This window comes from Arvicola amphibius, chromosome 2, assembly GCF_903992535.2.
Source record: "Arvicola amphibius chromosome 2, mArvAmp1.2, whole genome shotgun sequence".
NCBI lineage: Eukaryota > Metazoa > Chordata > Mammalia > Rodentia > Cricetidae > Arvicola > Arvicola amphibius.
Genome location: NC_052048.2, coordinates 5263781 through 5284648, shown reverse-complemented (window position 1 = coordinate 5284648; position 20868 = coordinate 5263781). Strand labels below are relative to the sequence as shown.

General features: G+C 45.7%; 1 protein-coding gene across 1 annotated transcript in view; it reads right to left on the bottom strand.

The window, feature by feature from the left end:
- The window catches only part of Bcat1 (branched chain amino acid transaminase 1), a 48215-nt gene that overhangs the window by 9137 nt on the left and 18210 nt on the right, over nucleotides 1-20868 (bottom strand). The window contains exons 6-7 of the mRNA XM_038320116.1: nucleotides 12719-12882; nucleotides 4348-4490 (exon numbers count right to left, since the gene is read on the bottom strand). Coding sequence (XP_038176044.1) covers nucleotides 4348-4490; nucleotides 12719-12882 — 307 coding nt within the window. The remainder of the gene's footprint in view (nucleotides 1-4347; nucleotides 4491-12718; nucleotides 12883-20868) is intronic.

The window sequence follows — 20868 nt, the reverse complement described above, 5'->3', positions numbered from 1 at the left end:
TCAGAATGATTACTTAGTGAATAAAAGCTGGTAGGCACTTAGAGTAGCAAACATAAAATCATGCTTAGCACCCATGCCAGTGCCATAGCCAGCAACCCTATGCCTCAGAACCAGGTAGTCTGAGCAGGGATGCCCAAGTCAGGGCCTGAGTTCAGATCCCAGCACCCATGTAAATGCTGAATGGGGTGGCTCATATCGGTGCTGCAGAGGCAAGGATGGGCTGACTAGCTAGTCCAGTCAAATCAGTAGCCTTAGGCTCAGGCTCACCTTGTATCTCAAAACATAAGGTGGAAAATTCCCTACTTCAATCGTGACCACTTAAGTCCTGGGAACTTTGGAAGGGCAGTACTCCAAACCCCTGGGGCATGCCCCAAGCCCCTATAATAAGCATTTTTTTAATTTTACAAAATGAATGAATGAATCGTCTTTGCTAGGCTTCCGCAGTTTGATTTGGAGAGATTATTTTCTGAAAATTGCTTTTTAGAAAGAAGAAATTGGCTCTGGCAACGTTCCTGAGGCTACTTGTCATTTTAGAAGTGTTAATGATCTCAAAATAAACGTGTTTTGCGATAGCTCGTTAGCTAGACACAGAAGTGTGTGCGTCTGTATGTGTGTGCAGTTTTCACACACACACACACACACACAGAGAGACCCTTCCTACAGTTAGCTCAACTCTAAGACAACACCGAGCTAAACACAAACAGCAGCCTCCACGTGTGCAAAGACTGTTGTGCGAAACGGATTTAGCATCCAACTGCAACCACCAGGCTGAGGTCACGGAACGGAACATCTGTTCCATTGGTCCCCAGACAGAGCCGATGACATGCCGACATTTGGGTGAGAGGCAGGCATTTCCCCCTGCCACCCAAACACTCGCAGGAGCCAGCGCTGGGGGGAAAACAGAGCCCTACAGATGCAGCCTGTTACTCAGCAAATGCCGGGGCTGGTTACTGCCCTGAGTTCTGTGAGCCACTGTTTTCTCTCCCTCATCACCCTCCCAGGAGAGACACGCGAGGGTTGTTAGAGAGTGTCGGATCACGGCTGAGATAGAGCAGAGGACTAAGGACGCTCAAGGATGAGGACTGTTTCTACTATTGTACATGTGTGATTGCCTGTGGATCTCAGGGAACTGGAATTACGGGCAGCTGTGAGCTGCCAGACGTAGGTGCTGAGAACTGAATTTGGTCCTCTGGAAGCAGAGTGCTCATCTCAGGCCCACTCACTCCCACCCTGTTAACTTGGTGGTGAGCACACCAACTGAAGGAGCACACTGAGATGAGACTCTGCTTCAGCGAATTATAAAATCTGACTCTTACTGAGGACTCCGATATTTTACAAAAGTCGGAAGACAAAGCCACTCATTTCCACTCTGATCTTACTCACAGCCATGCAAGAATGCTGTGTGAACGCTAAGGAACAGTTAGTCACCAGAACAGCAGCTGGCTAACTTCTACAACTATGATGCCGGCGACGGTGAAGTCCTTGGCATCTCCCATAGATGATGGCATTGCCTTTTCTGAACAATGTCTCTGTTTGTGTTTGAGGCGGTGTGTGGTGTTGGGTGGGTAGGAATGGGCACAGAAGTGGGCAGAGAAGAAGACGTCTCCTGAGTGCAGAGTTTGGTGCCAGCCACCTCGCTGGCATCACTTCAGAGGTATGTTTATGAGAAGTCCCAGCTTGAAAGCCCCAAAATTCCTATGTAAATTCTGTTTATATACAAGCAGCAGGAGTAGAAGTATACCTGGTACATCTGGCTGGATCATATGCCCAGGGCCAGAGGAAACACATCCTGAGATACACCGTGCTGCACTCTGCCTCATCTGAATCACCTCTTTCCCATTATAGCAACAAAGCAGGGATGGGGGGGCTCCCGCAAAGCAACACGGTCCTAAGACTGGGAGCTTGTACCTAGATGTATCATTTAATTCTGTGTGTGTGCACATGTATGTGGGCATGTGTGTGCATAAAAATGTGTTTGTGGGTGAGTGTGTCCATGTGCATCTGTGTATACATGTATGCATGTGCATGCATGTGAGTGTGTACGTATGTGTGGGGTAAGTGTGTATGTGTGTGCGTGTGTTTGTGGGTGTGTGTGTATGCATGTGTGTGCATATGCTTGTGTATGTGGGTGTGATGTATGTTCATATTCATGTGTATGTGGGTGGGTACATGTGGGTGGGGTGCATGCGTACATGTGTGTATGTGTGTCCATATATGTGTGTAAGTATGCATGTGTGTGCATGTGCATGCATGTGGATGTGTGCATACATGCGGAAACCAGAGAACACTGAATCCCTGTATTGCTTTCCACCTCATTTTTGAATCAGGGTCTCTCATTGGTCAGTGATTTCCAGGATCTGGGGTAGAGACATACATGAACAGCCAGCCACACCCTGACTTCATTTCACATTTCAATGGCCATAATTATTTCTGTGAAATAAGCAATCGAGAAATATAAACAGGTCTAAAAATGTGCTCCTAAATCACACATACCAATCAAAATCCTAATGGTCAATGAAGGTCTAATCTGTTCCTTGCCCTGGGTCATTTAGCCATTTAGGTCATATTGCTGTGGGATGATGCTCTTCTACACTGTAAAGAGTTGTCACTCGTATTGGTTTAATAAAACCCTGATTGGTTTTATTGGAAGTATGGGTGGGACAACCAGAATAGGAGAATTCTGGGAAGAGGAAAGGCAGAGATGCAGTTGTCAGCCAGACACAGAGGAAGCAAGATGAGAATGCCTTATTGAGAAAATATACCAGGCCGTGTGGTTAAACATAGATAAGAATCATGAGTTAATTTAAGTTGTAAGAGCTAGTTAGTAATTAGCCTGAGCAATGGGTCAAACCGTTTATAATTAATATAAGCCTCCGTGTGTTTATTTGGGACTGAAGGGCTGTGGGACCGGGTGGGACAGAAACTTCCTTCTTCACCACATAAAGTGTCAACATTCCACTGAACTTGCATCGAAGGCAGACACTGAGCATTCGGGATGCTGGAGACAGCCCTGAATTTCAAGCCACACAGAGGGGATCGTGCTTATAATTACAGCATTCTACAGCCTGAGACAGGAGGAACGCTGTAAGTTTGGGGTTGGCACAGACTACACAGTAGGATCCTACCTCGGAAAAAAAAAAAAAAAAAAAAAAAACAACAACAACAAAAACCCACAAAACCTCAAGCCAGGTCTACAGGAAGTAGAGAATGAAGGATCAGCCTGAGTTCAAGGTTATCCTGGACTGTAAACACAGGATCTTATCTTATAGTGGCCACAGGAGTCAATGGACGTGTATCTGCTGGCAAGGTCGGTATATACACTGGGCTATATCTAAAAGGGCAGTGCATTTTGCATAGGAATGTGCAGCTACACATATGCCAGAGCATCCAGGTGGAGGTACCAGGACAACTTTGGGGGATCAGTTCTCTCTTTCCACCTTATGGGTATCAAGTGTTGAACTCAGGCTTGGTGGCAAGCATTCCCAACCACTGAGCCTCCTTGTAGCGCTAAGAGTGTAGGTTAATCAAATGGAAACACAAAGAAAATAGGGCTTCTGAGATGTTATCAAAATGTGTAGAAAGGACATAAATTCTGAAGAGAAGTCAAGTGAGAGAGAGGTGACAACGGGCAGAAGAGTCTTGGCTTATGCCTTCAGCATCACAAAGTCAAATAAAAGTCAAAGGGGCATCCCAGCCAAGCCTAGCGAAGCATGTCTGTATCCTCACAAAGTTGGAAGCTTAGGTAAGATAGCAAGTTCAAGGCCACTGCAAGTATGCAGTGAGGTCAAGCCATCCCAGGCCACTACAGGGAGCCTCAAAATAAACAGTAAAAGGGGGGGAGGGCCAAAAGGGTAGCTCTAAAACGAGCTTGCCTAGCATGTAGGAGTTCAGTTCCCAGTTCTGAAAAATAAAAGGAGGATTGTACTAATTCCCTTCCCTATAGTTTACTAACACAAACTACTTGGTACAGATTGAACAACCACTGAACTAACCAAGACTCAGCACTAACGACAGTGTTGTGACACTATATGTATCCTGTCTGTATGTCTGTGCGTTGCATGTGTGCAGCGCTGACAGAAGCAAGAAGAGTGCACTGGATTCCCTGACGCTGAGCAACTAACAGTTATGACCACCACGTGGTTGCTCAGAACAGAACAGAGGTACCCTGCCACAGCAGCCACTGCCCTAGTGTGCCGAGCCATCTCTCCATCAGCTGAGGTTTAAGCCACAGGCTCAACCCAAACAACAGAAACAAGAATATAAAACCAAGTCCAACGCAAGCGCCATAGCAGCCTCTGGACCCCTGTCGTCGTCAGCGGTCTGTCATATCGCCAGAAGAGCAATTACCTCCATCTTCGTTTATCCAGTAGAGGAACAGATTCATGGTGCCCACTTCGGTTATCTGGTCATCCTTGCCATACAGCCAGAGGACCTGCTGACAGCCGTTCTCCGCTGCCTCACACTGCGCCAAAAGGGATGCACCGTAATTGCTAGTGGGGAGAAGAAAACCTGCTGGTTATGAATGTGTGTCACCTCACTCTTACGGTCTCAAGTTTCCATTCATTCATTTGAGAGAAAGAGAGAGAGGAAGAGAGAGAGAGAGAGAGAGAGAGAGAGAGAGAGAGACAGAGACAGAGACAGAGACAGAGAGGGAGAGAGATGCCTCCAGAGCACATGTATGGAGGTCAGAGGAATTGGTTCACTCTTACCACACACACATACACACACACACACACATACGCACGCACACACACACACACACTCTGACGTGAGATCTGATAATCGAATGTCAGTAGGCCTTCTAACAAAATGAGTTGCTGTGCCCTCCCTTAAGTCGTAATCACAAAGACACACACACAGACAGACAGACAGGAACACATGCAAACACAAGCACGCACACACGAGATACCACTTTAATACATTACTCTATCTTCAGAACATTAAAGAAAGCGCACTAGAAACTCTAACACCAAAGAAATCTATGTTCACAGGCCCATGCAGGACCATCACAATTGAGCGGAATCAGGAGAATCACATGCATGCCCCCAAATAGCCTGCCACAGGTGCTAAGAAAATAAGACAGGACACTAGGCATCTTCTGGAAAGATGAAGCAAGAGCCATAGAACAACAAAATAGGGCTAGAGGCATGATATTTCCCAAGACCAGCTTCTCAGTGGACCAGCTTCTCAGTGATGGCCAGTATGCTGATTTGCAAAGTTTGGATTTGATGGCTACACCTTGGCCCTACGTCATCTAGCAATGCTAGATGTTTGAGACAGGGCTGAAGAATCAGGAGACAGGACTGAATCATTTACTAAAATTATACAAGGCCCAAAAGAAGCCTTCACTGATTTTTTGCAAAGATTGACCTCACCTGTAAATAGAATAATATCAAATACAGAAGTTAGACAAATATTAATTGAATCTTTGGCTTTTGAAAATGCTCATTCATAATGCAAAAGAGTGACTAGGTCCTTAAAGGCAAGATCAGCATCCAAAGATGAATGGATCAGAAATACAGCTAATATTGGATCTCACTTATGATACTATTTTGACAGAAGGGATTTCTAACAATTTTAGGAAAAGCCAAAAGGTAAGATGTTTTAATTGTGGTAAACATGGTCATCTGAAAAGGGATTGTAGGCAAGACATTCTGGAAAGAATGTTTTTTCTAGAGATAACCCAAAAAGAAGAACCCAGCCTTCTGAAGTAGACAGAAAGTATGGCAACAGCAAGCATTGGACTAGGATGTAGAAGTAATCCTTTACCACTGCAGACTGTGTTGGGGGACTCTCACAGGCCCCAATATCAAATTTGGTTCAATCACTCCCTGTCAGCACTGAAGAAACTCCTCCACAGAGCAATTAAAGGACATAATGCCTGTTACAAACCGTACTGTGGATGATAGAACAGCTTCATCAGGTAAGAAAAAGCTCTCAGGAGAGACTGCAAAGCAAGGAACTTGGCAAACTTCTATAAATGATCAATGATCAAAGCAAAAATTACAAATAAATGCATAATAATTGAAGGTTTGGTTAAAACAGGCACAGATATAAAATAATTGCACCAAAGTCTCTGCATCCAGATTGGCCTCTTCAGGGAGTAAATATTTGAGTTTCTAGGAATTGGAACTTTATCTCAGGTAATACAAAGTACAAGGTGAGTTGAGTATTAAGGGCCAGAAAGACAGATAGTAAAATTAAAGCCATACGAATCTAACACCGCAATGAATTTATTGGGACATAATTTGTTGCAGCAATGGAAAACACAGATTAACATTCCTCCAATCTCAGAAACAAACCATAAAATAAAGAATGCTTCTGAGAGAAACATTAAAAGGAATTAAGAGCCACCAACCATTCAAGTTGCACCATAAACAGGGCACAGCAGCTGCTGATCTTTCAAAGGCACCAACAGCCCTGCCTTTAAAATGTGTAACTGACAAACCTGTCTGGTGGATTTAAAGGACTGCTTTTCTTTATATCTTTACAAGAACAGAATGGAAAAAAGTTTGACTCTAGGGTGCCCACTTATAATCATGTCAGCCTATCAGAAGATACCAGTAGAGTGTCTTGCCACATGGAATGTTAAACAGCTCCACCCAGAATGTTTTGTACAACACTCATTGGAAATAATTCTTAAAATTTCCTCAATCTATAATTTACCATTACATGGATGATAGCTTATTAGCTGATTCGAATGTAAATAACATAGAGAAAATTTTTGAAGAGAATTTTGCCTTGTTGGGAATTATAAAATGCTCCAGGGAAAATACAAAGAGATTCTATTAATTACCTAGGATAAAAGATAGTTTACAAAATGTAGAGGGGGGGAGAGACAGACAGACAGATAGATGGATAGATATTAATGGCCATACAGAATAATAACTAATCCTAGAAATAAGCTTCATCTAGCTTCCCATATGCGATTTTGGGCTTGAGTCTGAAGCAGGTAACTAGGAACTAAGTTTGAGCAGCCTGGGTCCTTTAACATCTCCAAGATCTGCTGTATATTTTCATTTAAAATGTTTAAGTTTTCTGCAGTGAACCATGACCATGCCTGGTAGTAACCTCGAGGTCTCCAGAAGATGAGGGCATCCTGCAATGACGAAGCCACCTAGATTGTGGTAATGCCACTTCGCAAGATCAGCTCTGGACTACAAACCATTCAGACTACTCCAGCCAGGACTTCCAATAAGCGCTGCATGTTCCCATTGTATGGAGACTGGACAACAGCTAGCTCCCCCGGAACTTGATCATCATCTTCACTTTCTCAGGATCCCCTAAAGATACTGTTGTCCTGAGACAACAGGAAGTAGTTTTAAGAACATGACATCCACTTTCCCAAGAAGTGGGGTGGATGGTTTTTGGTCATCCAGTAGTTAATGGATGTTTATCATCATTTAGTGGGGTTGGTTGCAAGTTATTATTGGTCATGGTCAGAGAGGACACCAGCAAAGGAGATTAGATTCTGGGATCTCTTTCTGAAAAGATAAAGGGGGGGGGGGGCACTGACATAGAATGATAGGATAAAATAAACCAATTCTAAACTAAAAAAAAAGTAGCTATTAATCTCAACTATTTTACATTGGTATGAATTTTTGTATATTAATACAAATTTAAGGTTATTTTTGTTAGAATACACTATATGTATATATGTTCTACTCTTGTTTAACGTATTGTGCCTATACAGCTCATTTAAAAATGTAAAGTGTAGTTTGCAGTAGTCTCAAATAGTTTGAAGGCTATTATTATAAACTAGGGTAATTGAGAAACACAGGTTAATGGTCATCTATAACAAGCAAAGTTGTAGCAATGTTAGGTATGTTTTCAAGGTCAAACAGATGTTTTAGAAAGATGGTCTTCAAACACTTCAGAGATGGACAGGATATGCTATTTAAGACATTTTATAACCTAAGGCTTTAGATGATAATGAAACACGTCTGCTCCTGGCAGCCCCAGTCTCCTTCTGAGAAGATGATGGGCATCGAAGAACCTCCACATGGAGTTTGCTTTCATTTGTGGCAAATTTAGCCACTGGGAGAGAAACTGCCTTTGTTTCTCAAACTCTTCTTCAACTGCTGACAATAAGCTGTCTGAACTGGGCAAGCAAGGCACAAAAGATGACTGCCGAACGTTCCCAAGACAAGGAAGGAGAGTTCTTCAAAATTCCTACTTCACAGAAAAGTCTATCAGACATCCTAGGCCTACAGGCCAAAGAGGAATGCCCCAACATTGCTTAGGAACTTTGGCTGACTGTCTAGGCAGCCAGATGTCTCTGTCATTTCTATAGTTTTGGAATTTGTTTGGTCTGCTTCCTGTTTACTCAGGTAATATTATATCCTCTCTGGTCTCTGACAGAACTGAAGACTAGATAATTATATCATTTTCTTTCTTACCGAGTTCAGAAAAGAAACTTACAAAAGAGATATAAAGTTTATAAGGTTGAAAAACTATGATGTTTATCTAGGAAAATATTTTAAGATCTAAAAAGATATTTTTAGGATGGTAATACAGTTATGATAGAAAGTGGTGTCTAGGCACAAAACTTTGGACTCATCAAGATAGGATAGATAATAGAGTATTTTCTCCGAAACTGCCAAATACAAATGGACTGGACATTATGAATGTAATTCTTACTATATATAGTTTTACTGTGTTAGAGCAAAAACATTTTCTTTTTATTTAGATAAAAAGGGAGAAATGCGGGATATTTGATCATACTGTTACACTCCAAGGCTGTTAATAACATTAACCTTGAATCAGGGGGCAGAGCCAATGACCAACTGACCAGAATTAGCCATAAAGATTTTGGAGGACCCAGGATACAATAGAAAGGCACAGGAAAAAGTAGAAAGAGGCTTAGAAAGATTCGGGGGCCCTTTTGAGGAGAGAGAAGATTAGCTGGACCTTCTTCTGTTGCTTTCTTGATCTATCAGGTTTTTATCCCGAGTTTTTATTAATAATAGAACAATTTAGGTAAATGCTGCAGTGCCCCTGTGGGAATGAGAAGAAGGGAGTTGGATCTTCCGGAACTGGAGTGACAGGTGGTTGTGAGCCACCATGTGAGTGCTGGAAATTGAACCCAGGTCTTCTGCGTAAGCAGCCAATGCCCTTAACCACTGAGTCACCTGTCCATCCCATTTTTACTTTTCATAAGTAAGAGAATACAAAACAATGACTAAGGATCTAGACCAGAGGGAAAGCACAGGTCAGCGTGCACAGGGCACTGGATTTCATTTCCAGCTTTCTCTCTCTCTCTCTCTCTCTCTCTCTCTCTCTCCCTCTCTCTCAGAGACAGAGAGCACATGTCAGACTCAAGTCTGTCTTTCTCCCCCAATATCTCTAATTACTATAATCCACTTATAATTTTGAAAAATTGGTGATCTCTAAAACCAAACCTGGTTAACATAGACTCAACATTGTCTCAGCTGAGAAAACCATAGACCATTTTCTTCATTAAGAACCCCAATAAACTGACCTAGTTTCTTCAAGCATTTTCCTTAACATCCTGCCCTGGGCCAGCAAAATGGATCAGCAGGTAAAGGCACTTGCTACCAAGCCTGAGTCTGAGCCACCAGGACCCACACAGGGGAAGAAGAGAGCCAGCTCCCATGAGCTAGCTTCTGGCCTGCCTTGCATGCCGTGGCACATAGACACAAATAGATAAAGTAACTATTGGACAGATAAATATCAAAAAAAAAAAAATTTAAACAGATGCTGCCCTGACAGGGGAAGGAGGGGAAACAGGATTTGAGAACTAACCTTAAACTCAGGCCTGGATGAGAGGCCTATGGGAAACAGCTTCTCAACCAATACATCACCATTATCTCAGAATGCCTCAGGCTCTTGGAAAGTCAAGTCCCCAAGCTTCTTTAATGTTTAAATAGCCTACGTTTTTTTCTCTCTCTTTAGTGACTTCAAAGGGAAGCCCAAAGTGTCCCGGCTTTATTACTCCCTGATAGATAAAGATTATGCCAGCACGTAAAATTAGCACATGAGATGGTCAGATAATACACTCACGCTTTTAGCTTTGCCACACAATTCAATGCAGGTGGAACCTTAAAGCCACAAGGGATACCCACACCCTAAACCTCAGAACCTATGTCTGTTGTCAACTCACTTATGTCAAGGCACTCTGGAGGTGGGACTAATGTCTTCATACAGTGCATGGTGATGGCCCAGGGACATCCCAGGACAACCATGGACTGGGAGAGGTACACAGTTCCCCACCAAAAGGTTGGGAGCAGCTTGCAGTTGGAAAAAGGCTGACTGACTTTAAAATTGATACCGGTGACATAAAACCTGAAGTCAGCAGCATGGACAGATGAGATCCTGGAAGGGACAAGAAGTGACCAATTATACCAATAACGGTGGCTGGAGGGACAAAGAGGGGCTCCTTAACATTCTGCCCTATAAGGAGACATCTGCACTCCATGCTGGGAACCTAGACACATATATGAGAGACAAGGAGGCTGAAGAGATAGCTCAGTGGTAAGAACAATTGTTTCTCTTGCAAAGGACTGGGTTCAGTTGCCAGCACTCACATGGCCGCTCACAACCACCTAGAAGTACAGTTTCAGGGGATCCAAGGCCGCCTTCTGTCCTCTGAGGACACTAGGCAAGAACATGGGTCACAGACTTGCAATCAGGCAAAACCCTCACACACATATAATAAATTTTAAAACAGGAGCGGCAAGGACACCAGGGGTCTCAGAAAACTGCCTGAGCTCCAGTGATCGGCTGCTTTAGCCTAACTCTACCTCCCGCAGGGCTGCTGGATGCAGATGAGATGTGAGACAAGATACAGGATGCTATTCTACCTTCATCTCAGATGACAGACTCTGCGAATAGAGCGCACCTTCCATCGCCGGGCCCTGCCTCTGCTCACGGGCATTTACGGTGAAAGACAACATGAGCTCTGATATTCCAGTAACATAAATGCACACTCTCCACATGTGTCTGTGTGTGTTTGCCATATGTCATGTGCAGCTGCCTACAAAGGTCAAAAGAAAGTATCACATCCCAGGGAGCTGGAGTTCCAAGTTGTCCCGAGTCTCCTGACATGCAGCGAACTTAATCCAGCTCTCTAGAGGAGCAGCAAGTGCTCTTAACTGCTGGGCTGTCTCTCCAGCCCCCACCTGCTCTTTTAAAGAGAGATTAGAATTCTGTTGGGTTTTTTTGTTCCTCTGTGGCAGATACGTGTTCAAGTTAGATGTAACAATGTTGCAAATACAAAAGACTGAAGGAATAGACCTGAAGCAATGAATCTATAGCAGTTGTGTAATAAAATATTTGTTTAAGTTTGCATAGATGTTACATTTATTTATGCTGCATTTGTTTAACTATATAAAGATGTGATGCATTCATTTCACCTTGCCTGCCTAAGGCACCTGATTGGCCTAATAAAAAGCTGAATGGTCAATAGCTAGGGAATAGAGGGATAGATGGGGCTGGCAGAGAGAGAGTAAATAAGAGGAGAAATCTAGCCTCAAGAGGACAAGGGAGAAAGAGAGGGAGACACCTGGGACCAGCCAGACAGGTAGCCGCCAGCCAGCCAGCCAGGGAGGACACAGAAAGGTAGGACATGCAGAAGGAAAGAGCGGTAAAAAGCCCCGAGGCAAAACATACACGAAGAGAAACAGGTTACATTATAAGAGCCAGCTAGAAATGATCATAAGCCAAGATCAAGCATTCATAACTAATAAAAAGTCTTCGTGTCACAGTTTGGGTACTGGCAGTCCAAAAAAGCCTGTCATGTGTATTTTTCTAGAGAAGCCCATCTCCTAGAAATGGTGAGAAAGAAAAGGTTGTCACTGGGGGTGGGGCACCTTTCACGTCCAGATGTCACCCTCCCCCACATCTCAGAGGCCGGTCACCGGGCTCTGACTATCCTAAACCCCCCAGGACTCATGGAAAGTCTCTTTCCAGGAGTGTTTGCCCTGGCTGTAACATGTATGTCACGGCTGATTCAGACCTGGGAAGAGCCCCAGCGAACTTAATCCTTCCAGTCTATCCATCAAGGGGCATTCTGAATTCAGGGCCAAGTACATCCTGAAAGAGGCCAGCACATCTCAAATGTGCTTTCATGTCTTGCCAACTACATACGGTCTGTGAGACTGGCCAGGCATTACCAAAGCGGGGCTTTCCTCCGTCCCCTCACGGCAGGTGTGCCTGCCATCCATGGCAAAGCAGACAGTGTTTCAGGGAAGCAGGCACCTTCCCAGACAGCTCCCTGGAGCCAACTGACAGCATCAATTCCAGAACCAGCCTGCAGCTGGAGAGGAGCAGAGCTCAGGGATGCTGCTTCAAAGCACGGTCCCACTCCCATGTCATCTCTGTCACTGCTGCCTTAGAGGGGACCACAAGTGACACTAGCAACTAGCACATTGACAAAGCTAATTTTTTAAAAAAAAATTATAAACTGTTTGGCCTACTGTTCAGGCTTGTTAACTAGTTCTTATATTTTAAGTTAACCTATAATTCTTATCCACGTTTAGCCATGTGGTTTGGTACCTTTTCTTAGTGAGGCATTCTCATCTTGCTTCCTCTGCATCTGGCTTGTGACTGTATCTCTGCCATTCCTCTTCCCAGAATTCTCCTAGCTAAATCTTAAAGCACAAAGAGCTATTTATTCACTCCTGAACATTCTGCCCACATGGCTGGAGGCATACAACCATCACTGAATAGCCAGGAAAGGACACCCAGACTGACTTACCCGCCCATCTTGCAGTCCCCAGTTCCACCTTTCCAGGCTCTGACATATTTTGGATTGGCCCACAGTGACACTGGATTAAATGTTCCACCAGAAAAATAAGATCCCACAGGGCTCAGGATCACAAAGATCTGGGCTTTGGATGGCTTCTTGACTCCAAGAGACGGCTGTAATAAAGATAAAAGACACCTCTGTAAAAGACAGTGAGACGTCCTTTGTAAAGCCTAGAATAGACTGTGTCCCCCTCCCAGAAGGGGTACCCAACCAAAGCTTTTTAAAGAAAACACTGAGTATTTAGGTTTGGGGGTGAGAAGGACAGGACAGGATGGGACACGGGACGGCCCAATGGGTAAAGCGCTTGCTGCCAAGCCTGAAAACTCAACTAACTGGAACCTGATCCCTGAACATCACAGGGTAGAAAGAAGAGAACTGACCTCCATAAGCTGTCCCCTGACCTCCACATACATGGTATGGCATGCACATTCCTCCAGCCCCACCCTGCACACACACAAAATAAATAAATGTGACTTTAAAAAACTTTAAGCTTCATTTTTGTTTTTTTTCCTGAGTTATGACTCTTTTCCCAGCCTGCTGGCATCCAGAACATGTGAGGGCAGTGAGCAGGGAGCAGACATGCAGGCTGTGATCATGCCTGTCTGTAAGGCAATAAAAGGCAGCAGATAGCTTTTCTAGACAGAGATGACAGACAGGAGAAATAACATCAAAAGGACAGGAGACCTCGCATCATGAACCGGGAGCTGGAGAGGTGGTCCAGCAGCTAACAGCACTGGCTGCTCTTGTAGGGGACCCAGATTCAGTTCCCATCACCCACATGGAGGCTCACAGCTGTTCATAATGCCACGGCCAGTGCATTATGTTCATAGTGCCCTCTTCTGGCCTCCGCCGGTACTGCACACACACAGCATACATACAAACATGAAGAAAAACAACTTTGCACATAAAATAAAAATAGTCTTTAAATAAGAAATGAATGAAAGACAGAGGACAGACAGCCTTTTCTATGAGCACTGGAGACCTACAGACTCATCCAGCACAAGGGAGGATGTTAACTCAGGTCTGTGGATTATTAGAGACTGAAAGTCCCCGAGGCAGTGTGTCCTAAAGGGAGAAGCGAAGACATCAGGAACAGACAACCAACAAGGACTGCCTACGACAGGTGCTAACTGCAGCCTGATCTGCCGGCATCACAGAGGATGGCAGCCATGAGAAGCAAAAGTGATAGGCGGGGTTTGATTGACAAGCTGATGCTGGCCTATCAAGCCATTTGCTTGCATTCCATTGCACCTGCTCTACTGCACGCTGTCTGTCTGTCTGTCTGTCTGTCTCTCTGGGCCCCCTCATTAAGAACCAGATGGTGGCTGGGTGACAGTTGTTAGGATTCAGGCATTATGCTGGCCCCGTCAGCTGGCAAGCTAAAAACAGGCAGTATCCTGGCCAATTTAGGGTCCTGTGGCTGCTACGTCACTACCTAGGTATGCAGGTGCAAAAGGTCCCTTTAAGAGACAAGCTCCGCCCACCCCACTTACCCTGCTCCAGAGGCAGGCCACTCCTAGTTTCTTCCTCTCTGAATATTTCTCCTTCTCTCTTCCCTCCCCTTCACTCTTCTCTCAATAAACTCCTCACTTAGGCTCTGCCTGCAGGTGTACTTGCCTCTCACCTGCCCGTGGCCCCAAGGTTGTCTCTCAGGTCTCGCAACAGCGTTAGCCTTTAATCCCAGCAGGGCAGAGGAAAGGCGGACCTCTGAGTTCAAGGCCAGCCTGGGCTATGGAGAGAGTTCCAGGACAGATAGGCAGGAAAGTCCTGCCTTGGGGAGGAAAAAAAAAGAGCCAGATGGTAAATATCCGTAAGCCTTGGGAAGCCTCCGTGGGCTGGTGAGATGGCCTATTTGCCATGTAACCCTGACTATCCGAGTTCAATCCCCAGGACCAATGTTAAAAAGCCAGATGTGGTATGTGTCTCACGTCCCTGCACTCCTACAGTGAGGAGACAAGAGTAAGCTGGATAGCCTGAAGCACAACACAGCAGGCAGATCCCACCTCAAAGAGGTGAAAAGAGAGAACTTCAGAAAACTGGCCAGTTTGTCCGCTTACTTGTACTACTGTGCCATGGTGCATGCACACATGCACACGTGTGCATGCACGCACACACGTTGCACGAGTTCGAATTGGTCTTATTAATAATAAAAACCTGGAGCCAGATATCGGGGTAAATGCTGAAAGATCAGAGAGACAAAGGAGCAGCTATGGCCCCTTAAGAACCTTTAGGATGATGGTCTGGGTTTTGCTGCTGTTGTTTTGGTTTGGTTTGGTTTGGTTTGGTTTTGGGTGGGAGTGGAAGAAGCAGTCTCTCTACATAGCCCTGGCTGTCCTGGAACTCACTATACAGACCAGGCTGCCCTTGAGTTTAGAGATCCACCTGCCTCCGCCTCCTGAGTGCTGGGATTAGGAACTTTATCAGAAAATGAGAATCTTTCCCAGATGCAGGATGAGGAGTTTCATCTGGGAAGGAGGCTGTGAGAGGACATGCACCAGTCCTTACCAGCTGGAGAAGAACAATACTGAGACTGGGGGCAAGGAGTCAGAAAGGAGGTAACCAAGGAAACCACCACCGCATCTTAGCTGGGTCTCTGCGGTCCGAGCGTGTCTTGGGGTTCACTGGCTTGAAGCAGCAGTTGGGATGTTTCCACTGCACCAGAAGTTAAGGACCAGGGAGCACATGTTCCCAGCAGCCACACATGAATACCAGTGGACCCTGGCTTCTTTCTAACACTCCCTTGCAACCGTCACCTCCTCTTCCCTGTGGGCTTTTCTAGAAACACTAGGAAGAAATACCCTGAAAGGGAAAAGTCTGGAGGGAAAAGGGGTCACCTTACCCAATACATGCCACCAACCTTATAAATACCCATTAAAATGCCTGGTAAAAACCCAGTACAACTAGCCGGGCAGAGGAAGGGGGTTAGTGAGAGAGACCAGAGAGCAATGGGAGGACAAATGAGTCCAAGTACTTGACAAGCGCAAAGAGTGACAATATCACGAGATCATTAGATATAATTAACATACACTAGTGTGTAGTACAAATAATAAAAACCCAGAGACCGATACTGGGGTTCAACCTGAAGGTCAGGAAAGCAAAGCAGCCAGTCATTGGCTCTTACCTCTACCTCAGACCAAAATGGGAGATCCTGCCTCCATGAATCCTCAGACTGAGACCATCTTATATTCCTCTGTAGTGCTGGGATTAAAGGCATGCACCACCACCAGTCTGTATGGCTGACTAGTGTGGCTGCTTTGCCCTCTGATATTCAGGCAGATTTATTTATTAAAGTACAAACAATACGCCACTATACTAACGCACAGTAAAATTTCAAAATCCACAACCCAGAACTCCCTGGGACACTCCTCCCGTTAAAGGGTCAGCGTGTGTGCTCCAGGTTCTCTTAGGAATGCATGCTCTGCTTTGCCAGGTGAGCTTTGTCTCCGAATTCTGTCCTCTGAGGAAGATAAGAACTGGGAGGAACTGTCACCGAGTAGCAGTGTCTTGCTTCCTGAGGGCCTGGCACTCTGACCGATTACAACCTCACTGACTTTCCTATGTTAGTGGTTGAAGAAGTGATCTCTGGCTTCCTGCTAGCCTCCCCTGTCATTAAGGGCTCTCTCTGTCCAGAATCACAGGCCCAAATAAACTTCCTTCTGTAAGCTGCCCCACTCGCTGTATTTTATCACAGCAAAAAAGCAACCGATACAATGATAAGGACTCTGAGTAAACTGAAGATACAGTATGCTACCTGCTCCCTGACGGCCACATCTAGCTTTTAAATCCTGAACAAACTGTATTTCTAATGCGTAACCTAATAGCTCTTTGTCATCTACCACATGAGCTCTGGGACACCTCAATGAGTTTACACGCACCAATGCAATTGCATTATATTTAAAAAGTAACAGTCACCTAATAGAATAAATTTTTTTTCTGTACTGAATTTTACCTAGTTTATGCTGAGGAGGTAGATTTGCAGCAGGGCACACGAAGCCCTCTAGATTTCAAGAGCAGCACAAAAACAGAAGCAAATTTCACTTTCCAAGTCCGTTTGCATTTATTCCACCAGGTGGAGGCAGAGAGCGCAGACAGAAGGAGAAAGGCAGATTCATTCAGCATCTCAATCAAATCTGCCTCTAGAAAGGGCATCTTGATGAATCATTTCATTCATATCTGTATCCTTAGCAACGGCTGAGTTATACATTTGCAGTTTCCAATGCTGGCCAAAGCTGTGTGAGAGAATGTAACTTTGTACCTTCTAAAACTGAAGCCAGGTCCACAGCACCCGAGTGAGTGTTCCTCTGTGGCTCACAGCTTAGGAACCTTCTGTTATTTACATGCTTTGCCTTTCCATGAAAAGAACTTGTTGGGGGAGGGGGGATGTGGCTCTTGCAGAGAACCCAGGTCCAGTTCCCAGCACCCAAAAGGAGGCTCCCAACTGGCTGTAATTCCAGTTCTAGGAGATTCAATGCTCTCTTCTGTCCTCAAATGGGCACAATACCCATGAGCACAGATAAACACACACAAACAAAATGCTCACAGACAAAAAATGATTACATCTTCCAAGAACTCACTGACTCTGCTGGGGAGAAAATCTCAATTCTACTTCAATACTGAACATGAGTCAAATGCCATTCTGACTCTGTGAAGGAGCTAGGTGACAGACAGACAGGCACTTCCCCCTCAGGGTCCCTAATACCTTGGCATCACTTGGCACTTTTACAGTGAAAAGCAATTTGGGCCCCATGCTCCTTGTCAGAGAGTTTTATATTGTGCTGTCAATCAACGACAGTCAACAGAATCCTGGGATGGTAAAGTTGCGTGTCTGATTAACTAAAACAAAAGCCACATAACACATGGGAAATAAGGTGTCAGCAGCTAACGGGGCTGCAAATGGCAGTCTGATCCACTGGGGGACACTTTTGTTTTGACTTTGGGAAAGAGAGTCTCATTATGCAGCCAAGGCTGGCCTCAAACTCAGAGCAATCCTCCTGCTTGCTTCAGCCTCCCAAGGACTGTGATTACAGCATAGCACCACACCTAGTTCTTTCTTGGAGTGGGGGTGTTTCTGGGGAGATGCTGGGAGTTTAACATACACACTAGGTAAGTACGTACCGTACCACTGAGCTACACCCTAGGCTGCTCGGGAACAACAGTAGACTCTGTATCCTTAGATAATCTGAATAAAGAACGGAGAAGGCTGTAACATTTCACATGCTTCAAGAGACCTACCTCACTGAGGCTGAAACACTAATGTCTTTATATGTTTATATATGTAAGTGTACACACACACACATACACACACACACACACACACACAGAGAGAGAGAGAGAGAGAGAGAGAGAGAGAGAGAGAGAGAGATCTTTTACTTCCTAAGCTAAGGCTCCACAATACTGAAGCCCCTCTGCGCTCTGCATAGAGGAACAGCATGGAGGTGTGATGACAAAGAGCCTGCTTCTTTCTAGGTCACCCAGAACTGCTTCACGGAAAGGCTGGATGTCACTGGTTATTTGAAGGATGGCAGAAAAGAGCCAGTGAGCTGAGAAATTCCATTAGAAACAGTGTGGCCTCAAGAGGCAGAGAGCTCAGCGGCCTGGGGGGGAAGGGGATGCAGGACAGACAGTGCTAACCAACAGTGCAGAGGGTACAGCAGCACAGCGTGTGTGTGTGTGTGTGTGTGTGTGTGTGTGTGTGTGTGTGTACGCGCGCGCGCGCACGCATGCGTTCATGTGTGTGTGCCTGTGTGTTGAGGGGAGGGGGATGGAAAACAGACAGTTCTAACCAGCAAAGCAAACAAAAGCAAAGGCTAAGGCCTGGGACCAGAAGGGGCTGAAGCCTGTCAAAGAGACCAGTTTGCCTTCCCTTTCAACCAGAGACTTCTTTCTCTCTCTCTGTCACTCTCTGTCTGTCTCTCTCTCTCTCTCTCTCTCTCTGTCTCTCTCTTTCGAGACAGGGTTTCTCTATAACTTTGGAGCCTGTCCTGGAATTATTAGACCAGGCTGGCCTTGAACTCACAGAGATCTGCCTGCCTCTGCCTCCCAAGTGCTGGGATTAAAGGTACATGCCGCCGCCACCCAGCTAAGAGACTTCTTTTTAAAAAAGGTTTTGAAGTTAAAGGAGAAAATGGAGCTAGGTACTGTCGCATGTGCCTGTCATCCAACCACTTGGGAGGCTGAGGCAGGAGGATCAAGAGGTCAGGGCCAGTTCAGCTACAGAAGAGTCTGGGCCTACATAGACCTTTGAAAAAAGAAAGAACTTAGGGCTGGAAAGATGGCTCAGGGGTTAGGGGAGCCTGCTGCTCTTCCAGGACCAGAGTTTCAGTTCCCAGCACACAAGTTAAACAACTCACAGCGCTTGTAACAGCTCCCAGGGATTAAAAGTCCTGGCCTCCACCAGCAACTGCACACACACACACACACACACACACACACACACACACACACACCAACATACACACACATGCACAGAGAATTCAAAATAAACTTTTTTCAAAATTTCAAATGAGAAAGGAAATGGCAAAGAGACTGCAAATGAGAGGGAGGGGTGCTGTTAGGCTGAGGGCCCAGGGGTCCCCTCTTCCGGTCTCCTCGGCACCAGGCATGCATGTAGTGCCTATACACACATGCAGACATAGCAATAATAGCAGTAATCAGCCCAGAACCCATGACCCTCCGTGAATGCACGCTCCACTGCTTGGCTCCTCCCTGCAGCCTTCACACTCTGAGTCCCCTGCTTAGTTTAGCATCCCGCGCTCATTCAATTTCTCCCCCCCTCTCCTGCCTTCCCCATTCCTTCTCCCCCCCTCTCCTGCCTTCCCCATTCCTTCTCCCCCATCTCCTGCCTTCCCCACCCCTACTAGCAACTCAGTTATGTCCCCAGAGTCCACGAGGAAGCCCAGACTCCCTACATTTTAATTTTTCTCACTGCTATGACAAGATACTTGACAGAAGCAACTTAATGAAGAAAAGGACTTTGGCTGGCATTTCGGAGGTACTGCCATCCGGGTGAGGAAGGAATGGACAGGAGCGTGAGACGTCTGTTCAGTTTACCTTGGATTTAGGTAGGGACCCAGGATTGGCCACACCCTGGGGTGGCTCTCCCTCCGGAGGGAGGTACACCCTCACAGACGCACGCGCCAAGATGTATGTCTCCTAGGAGACAAATCCAGTCAGGGCCGACAGTGAAGAGGTGACTGTTTGCGCACACAGGGCCTTTAAGGCCGGGCATCACACCATGTGAGGTCCGGCTGGACGAGGGTCTTCGTGAAGAGAAAAGGACATTGAAATTCTCTCCCTAACTGGCAGACAAAGGGAGGCCACGCCAGAAGCCAGCCATGACTATGTGGCAATTTCAGGACTAGCAATCAGTCTTAATCAAGAGAAGGCAAATATCACCATGCCTTTCACTTCAGTTAGACCTGGGCGGATTACCTACAGTAACCAATTTGACTGTGGCAAACTGTCACTCCCCCAACCTAAAATACCTGTTGTCTCGTCTTTCACAAGAAAGATGGCCTCGACAATTGGGAGGATGCGTGGAGCCATGAATGCCAGGACTGGAGTAGGGGCGGGGGTGGGCTGGGGGAAGGGATGGGGTGGGGTGTCATTCAAACCACATTCTGAAAGCTTCACTCAAGAAAGAAGCAGGCTGGAGGCTAAGCTGAGCTCAGCCAATGACATTTGGGGACACACAAGAAGGCCCAGTGAAGAGGAAAGTAGTTGCTGCCAAACCCAACTGTCCGTATGACATCCCCAGAACCCACACAGTAAGAGGAAAGAACTTGAAGGGACCCTAGGCATTCAGGGCCTGACAATCATGGCCCTAGATGATCCCCCCACCTACATACACATTCCCGGTAAACTGTTGACTACATTCTTAAAGCGAGCCACCAAGGTCTATTCCCTCACTTGGCTACCTCCTCTTCCTAAGGCTGGCAAATCAAAACCCCCCCTTTTGGCTGCCCTAATTAACATGCCCCATCAAAATTAAGCACTTCATCCTAACTCAGGGTCTCCCCTTTTACCTGTATAAACCGCCATTTGCCTATGGGCCACGTCTGTCTCCTCCCAATTCAGAGGCGTCCTTGGTGCCCCTGTAC